The 7,626-nt window shown below is 34.0% G+C and overlaps 1 protein-coding gene across 1 annotated transcript; it reads right to left on the bottom strand.

Annotated features, from left to right (window-relative positions):
• Positions 1-1,115: 1,115 nt before the first annotated feature.
• LOC147396802 (callose synthase 3-like) lies at positions 1,116-7,626 on the bottom strand. The gene is made up of 6 exons (XM_086451995.1): positions 7,328-7,626; positions 5,232-5,329; positions 1,790-1,914; positions 1,586-1,676; positions 1,413-1,473; positions 1,116-1,322 (listed from the first exon to the last, which is right to left on the bottom strand). Exons 1-5 carry the CDS (start codon positions 7,515-7,517, stop codon positions 1,444-1,446), a joined length of 534 nt encoding a protein of 177 aa, XP_086308121.1. The 5' UTR covers positions 7,518-7,626; the 3' UTR covers positions 1,116-1,322; positions 1,413-1,443.

Below are 7,626 nucleotides of genomic sequence, written 5' to 3'. Positions count from 1 at the left end.
AGATGATAATCTCAAGATTCAGACACTAACAACCTAGTAAAAATTACCGACATGAATTAGTGCAAGAAAAGACTTCTTGATAAGTAGCGTTGAAGATGGAAGAAAGATGTAAAATTCAAATGAGAAATTTGAGATTTCAAAAAAGATATTACCAAAAGTATTTAGAATAAAGAGGTTGAGCGAGATGCTGGGGATTGTGTTGCTAGGACTTGGTTTCTAAAGTATTTGATGTGAAGCCATCGTGTCTTGTTTCTCAATGTCCCTAGACAGGTAGCTTCATTGGTTTTGAGAGACGAGGGATTTGGTGAGGAGTGGTAGAAAACCCAACAAATCATAATGATAAATTTATAGGTCTAGAATTTTATTTTATAATCCAATATGAAATTAATATTGAAAATATGCTTTTAAGGATGCCAAAGTAATGAGATGATGGCCGCAGTAATACAAAATGATTTGAAGAGTACAAAGCATAAATGATACTTTTTGCTTCCACGAAGTGAGATGTAAATGTTTATTTTTGGAAAAAATTGAAATCTTTTTTAATATATGAATCAATTGAAGAAATGAAGAGAAAAATCAGGGGCAAAAAATTAATTTTTCTTTATAATAGGATGTATAGGTTAAAAGTAGTTATCTCAAGGAAATAATTTTAAAACAATATCTAATTATTATGTGATTTTGTGGGGGTGTGCAAGTCGCCATCGAATTATTTCAAAAGTCAAATCAATTGGTCTATATCTCTAAATGGTTATAATTTTCCACCAAAATCATATCAGTTGAAAGAGGAATCCCTTGACACTACGTGAAAATTGGAAAATTCTACAGAAAAAATTGACGGCCCAAGGCCCACGAATTTTAGAAACCGAATTTTCATTGCTTAGGATTGTTGAAATTCTTGATGTTCCCAGATTTGACGGCTTAGAGCTGTTGAATTTCTCTTATCTTTTATTAATTTGACAGATTCAGCCTGTTGACAAAAAAAATTTGACAATGAAAAATTCGACGCCAATTCGACCTTTTGATCCATCGAATTTTATGAAATTTGACAGCCCAAGGCCGTCAAATTTGGTTTTTTTTCACATTATGGGAAGATGGTAGCATATGTAAGCACTCAATTTATCAAAATCAGTTGTTTATAGATTCTTCTTAATAGATTTTATGATTCATCCAAAAAAAAAAATCAAAATATACTAAAATAACATAAAGGAGTTCAACTGAAATTAAAGCATGACATCAAGAATGTCTTCGTCTAATTTCTTCTTGTACCCTGTGGGCCACGGAAGGCCCCTGGTGTTATGAAGTGCATATACAACAGCCTGGAACTGGAAATGTAAAATAAACAACCAAGAAACATGAGGAGACAATCAAAACTAATGCAAATGTAAGACAAATGAAACAGGTGGGACATAGACCTCAGGATACCGAAGAATATTCTAAGACAAATTAAGCAACCTCGTTACGAGTTTCCAAAATCTGCATAATAGGGCAATCATCATTTTATAAAAATAAAAAATAGAAAAGACAAACTCATTCAATCCAAAAAATTTAACAATTTAAAATCACAAACAAGAAATTGTTGCTTCACCTCATGATCAACTTCAATATCCGGTGTCAGGTTGACAACCTTTAAAACCTCAAGAAGGACATTAGCGGTTTGAGAGGTGTTAAGTTGTGCGCTGAATGGACATACAGAAATAGCTATCACATCCAACATTGCATACTGGAGACAAATTTTTTTCAAGCAAAAAAAGTAACAAAATTTACACTAATTTTTCTCAGGAAATCTCACCGATCTGCTCTATCAGCAGCATTCTGCAATGCTTGGATGTAGTTTTGGTAGTAATTTTGATAGAAACCCTGCATTTCAAGTGCGTCACTCTTTTTTACTCTTCCCATGAAGGTTGGATCATTATCCTGAGAATTGGTAAAGGAGAATTTAGTGAAGTCACATTCATGTGTCTTGCCAAGGCAATTACATCACTTAATCTACCTACACGCAACAGAAGTTAATCATTCAATCAAACAAGTAATTGACATGAAGCAGGCAAAGAAATAATTTTAATCAACAAATATTAGAATGTAGTAGTAATTAGAGAGCTTCTATTGCCACACCAACTTTTACTACCGTGTGATGCAACGGGATAGCTGCTACTTAACCTCAACCAACTAAGGAATAATAATTTCCTCAGTGACAAAAGGGTTATGGTGTTGAGCTCACTTGAACCTAAAGCATCAATCTGTGGTCTAAAATCTATGCATCACGGTACAAATGTTGACCACCAAAAGGTAACGTGTTCATCTGCTGGTGCACAGCATTTGATTTGTTCATTACTTCTAGGAAAGTGCTTTAAACACCTTCCAGCATTCTTAATGTTCAATGACTGAGGCACAAACCATAGTTAAATTCAGATGAATCAGATGATTGTGTCATAAGTTGCAGTTTATAATTATATAACCCATAGCGTAGGGATTGTGCATCAAGCAGTTTTCTTCATCTAAGGCCATATATGTCACAGTTCTCTCATAGGGATCCTCGGGCATTTTCTTTTTTAAGAGAGAAAATTTATTAATAGAAAAGAGGAAAACGGCCAAGGCCACCCAACAAAGCAGCAAAAAGAAAAAAAACTACTAAAAAAACTAGCAGCATACAAAGCACTTGAGCATTAGGGCTGCAACTCGGGCGGGTGAATCCGAACTTGATGGGTTCAACCCGACCTTGGGTTGGGTTTGGGCACAATTAGGTAGGTTAGGGCAAAAAAAATTTGACAAAATGAAATTGGGTTGGGTTCGGGCATACACATTGGATTGCCCAAACCTGAATTAATGTTGTAACAATTTAAAAATAATTTTAAATATCAGCTGGGTACCAATCAGCTGGGTTGGGCACGGGTAGGTGTTTGCCAAGTGTGGGTTGGGCACAATTTGATCCCCCACCTGACTCAATTCGCTCGAGTTGCAACCCTATCAAGCATCACAGAGAAGATCTCATATATATATATATATATATATATGGGTCGGGTTCCATAGACACATAAAGCTACTCATAAAGCTACAACATTTTTGTCTTATATGGTTAAAAAGATTCGGAATAAGCTGATTTTTTATGAGGATGATCTCTATGGTGAGGGGATCATCCGTGCAAAAAATCATCCCATTCCAAAACTTCTAACCCCATCAAAAGTGATTTACAAAAATTGGATGGTCTAAAATTTTTCAACTTGTAAACATGGGGCTAGAAATTTCATAATAGGCTGATTTTTGGCAAGGATGATCTCCTCACTATAGAGATCATCCTCACAAAAAATCTGCCCATTCCAAACATTTTTGCCCATATAAGACAAAACACGTTGTAGCTTTATGAGTAGCTTTATGTGTATACGGATCCTAATCCTATATATATATATATATAAACTCTAAAATATTGGATGATTTTCAACAATAAAAGATTAACCCAATTATGAATATAAGAACCTCATGCAAGGGGTGCTCCTTCCCTAACCCTATTATTCTACCAAATCACTAGCATTCTTCAGATTATTCAAGCCGACATGCAGGCTAGGTGTGAGGGGATGAAGTAAATAATGATTTTGAGAGATCATTTTTCAACGTTGGGGCTGTCATCCAGTTTTAAAGATATTTGACCAACAGGTTGTCAAATGGGAGTGTCCAAAAGAAGATTATATCAAACTGAACACTGATAGATCCTTATTGAATGAGGGTGGGGGCCTCGGGTTTATAGGAAATGATTATCAAGGGAGATTTCAGTTTGCAGGTAGCAATAGTTTGTCTTTCACTGATATTCCATCAATTGAATTGCAGGAGATCTTAGAGGTATTAAAATGATCTCTTATCACAAGGTTTCTCTAGATTGGAGGTGAGTTAAGCTTCTCGATATGTTATCCATTGTCTTAAATAGTAAGATTGAGACATTGTGGAAACACCTTCTCCTCTTAATATCCATTAAAGAAAAATTTCAGAGATTCATGAGCATTAGATTTTGTTGGTGACTAGAAGTGGGATAAGGTTTATTTCCTTGTCACATCCTTCCTTTCCTCTTTTATAATTATCTCCATCAATCCAAAGATGCCAACTGGCAATCCAAAGATCTAGCCTTCACCTCCACATCGACACAATCTGTCTAAAAGTACAATTGGCATTGCAGTATTGGTCCTACTCACTCTCATTTGAACTATCTCGATTATCTCCACATGTTGCCTTTTCATAAGTCTACCCCTTAACTGTCTCTGCATGATCGTACATACAACTGTCCTCACATGCTCCCTCTTAACGGTCAGGAAGCTTCGTCGAACAGGCCTCATGCGATTGGACTTTTGGTTTGTTACGTTGTTAGGCAAATGTTGCTTAATTGCCACCTGTATTGGCCACGTCGTATCCCCTCCAATATGTCCATTATGTCGCCACAACATCCACTATTACGGTACCATGCGGTATTGATTAGGATCACCAATTACACCATCGTAATGACCCTCATATAGATTTTTATTTGCTTGGAGAGAATCGAATAGAACTGCAGATTGGTTGTCCAAGAAAGGGGTCTCAAATCAGAACTTGTCCATTCTTGTAGACTAAGTTAATATTCCTCTTGAGTTATCTTTAATTTTGTTAGAGGATTTAACTTGAATTTTTTTTAAGGCCCTAGGCTCCAATAGCCCTTGCTTATTGATATATATGTATATAAAAATTAGAGCTAGGATTAGATGTGCTCTGATACTATGTGAAGAATATAGTTCTAAGGTTAGAGAAGAGAAGAGAATAGACGAGAGAGAGAGAGAGAGAGAGAGAGAGAGAGAGAGAGAGAGAGAGCTTAGGTTTGGCCTCCTCTATGGATGTATATTTCACATTCATAGAGCATAAACATAAGTTCTAGGCCCAACACACTACATATGAACATAAAAATAAGAACCCCAACAATAACCAATCAAGAAGACCATTTAGTAGTCACCACGTACAATGGAGGTAATCACACAGTGGCATGAAATAAATAAAAGAATACAATGAATTTCTTTAATTTATGTAGTGATAGAAAATGACAAAAATGATCCACCTTTTTTCCCATTAAATCAACTAAAGATGAAACCATATAAAGATATTGTTTGGCAAAACATTAAAAGTAACTCAATAACATTACATGATATGCAAGCAAATATCTAAATTATGAAAATTAGACGCAGTCATATCTAGTAATACATAGAAGGAAACATAATGTTTACTTTTTCTAGACGTTGCAAAAGTGCAGCCTTAAATTGACGAACTTGTCCACTACATGTAGGGTCTAACTTGTGAGCTTTCTCAAATGCGTAGAACCGACCTATTCCCAACACCAGCATTCATAAGCATAACAATAAATAATCTATCACAAAAATATATATAAAAATAAATTATATATATTATTTTTATAGGTATACAATACATAAAATACAAACCCATCATAATCGCCCCATATCATTTTTATTATTTAAAACTTTATCTCAACCATAGTTAAAACTTTTGGCAAGAGGTATAAGGTTGGAAGTCTTGCAGACATTATACACCCATGGTTCAAAATTTCGTGCCAGCACACTTCTTTTGGGATGAGAGAGGAACGAAGCAATGACCCAGAACATTGAGCATTTCAAGAATGTTTCGGAATGTTTAGGTTGATACTATTTCGATTTTTCTCTTGATCAAAACATTGCATCAAAAAAGATCTTAAACCTAGAATACACCTAGTTGCACCTAGCTGTTTATACATGCATAAAGAAATATAACTGTTTAACCCAAATTTTTTTTTACATATAGAACTGTTTTTATAGTAAAATCTAAATTTGTTCTATGTTTACGTTACCCCCAATGTTAATAATCGTCGTATTTTTCTTGGTAGGAACTGTTCATGTAATAGGTTATAACTTTTATTGACATGTGTCGGATTCCTGCACCACATGAACTCTAGTGTGACACTTCCATTTTTTTTTCTTTCCATATTGCAAGAGATTGATTAGCATTTATCACAGGATGCAAACCCTATCCTTTACAATTGAGGATTTCCTTACAGAGATATAACAATAAATTATGTATATTCACTATTATGGGTATAGAATAGATACCATAAGATATCCTATCATCTAAATTCATCAATAACACTATTACTATACAAAACTTCAGACCAAATTTGGTTTAAAACTTTTGGAAGGAGGTAAAGGTTGGAAGTGTTGCAAAGTTAGAGTATACCACGTTGTTTATTCATGCGTGATGAAATCAAATTGTTTAATATTAACTCTCAATTTTTATTTTTATTTTTATGTTTACATGCCCACATGTTAGTTAATAGCATAGTATTAAACTTCGACATAGTCCAATATATATACCAAAATATTTCTATTTCCACAAGGCCCAACACAAAATTTAACCAACAAATACCTTTTATATATATTTTGGTCAAAACCATTATCCGTTTTGCGAAATGTTTCATGAAAATGAATTATGACCAAAACAATCAAATTTTATGTATAAATTGGCAAGATTTCAGTGGAAATATTTTGATCAGGGATAAACTTCGGCTGATATATTATTTCCTAAAAAAATATTGATAAATTTTGTAAAAATAACAAAACTTATAAATTATTTATACAATGGAGTAAAATTAGTACACATAATATTCAATTATTAGTATAAGAGTCAAGTGTGTTAGAATTAGTTAGGTATCTATATCATCTTATTTTGAAAAGTTCTAAGCATATTAATACATTCATATAAGCATGCAAATATAATCATTCATGTTATAATTAGTTGAATATATTAGTGTTCATTCATACAATAAAAGTATAATAATGCACGAATATAATACTTAATAATCTGTTTATTATGCAAGTCCTTTACACATAAAGAAATATGTAGTTAGTGTGAAATTAGCATTCTCATTTCCATATATACTATTGTTTTCCACTCGGGAACGCCCAAATTGCATTTACTAGTAGTGGAAATGTGGAATGTTATTTATTTTCATTTCCACACTTCTTATGGCTATTTATTCTTTTTATGGCTTATAACTACGCTTTAATGCCTAATTTATCATTTTCTAAAAGCATTGCTCTCACACTTCTATGAATATAAATAAAGGAAATTTTCCTATTTTTGAGATTTTAATAAATTTACATCGGTCCAACCGAATTGCTTCGAGGGTCTGACTATGGTTGGACCAATTTGACAAATATTCAATTTGGTCCGTGGGTTTTGTATAATTTACACTCTTAATTCCAAACATGAAATTATAATTTAGAGAAATTATATTGCCATACCAACTTAAAGCGAACCAGTGAGAATAACTTACAGAGAAAAGCAACTCTAGGGTTGCTGGATTGGACTTCATTGGCAACACGAAGGATCGGAGCAATATCAACAAGCGACGATGGTACAACCTCACTATCGAAGATCGAAGACTCTCCAATATTTCCAGCAGTTTGAGTCTTCATGATCCGCCTCTGCGGCGGCGGATCAGTACCTCTTCTACTAGCAGACATCTTGAAACCCTAACAAAAAACACCCCAAAGAAGCCTTTTTTCCTTGTTTAAGCCTAACCACACATTTGGAACACGAAGGCCCTTAGACGAAGTAAAAGCAAAGAGAGAG

This window comes from Akebia trifoliata, chromosome 8, assembly GCF_017979445.1.
Source record: "Akebia trifoliata isolate Shusen 1 chromosome 8, ASM1797944v1, whole genome shotgun sequence".
NCBI lineage: Eukaryota > Viridiplantae > Streptophyta > Magnoliopsida > Ranunculales > Lardizabalaceae > Akebia > Akebia trifoliata.
Note: the sequence above shows the minus strand (reverse complement) of the source record. Positions and strands in the feature narration are given on the sequence as shown.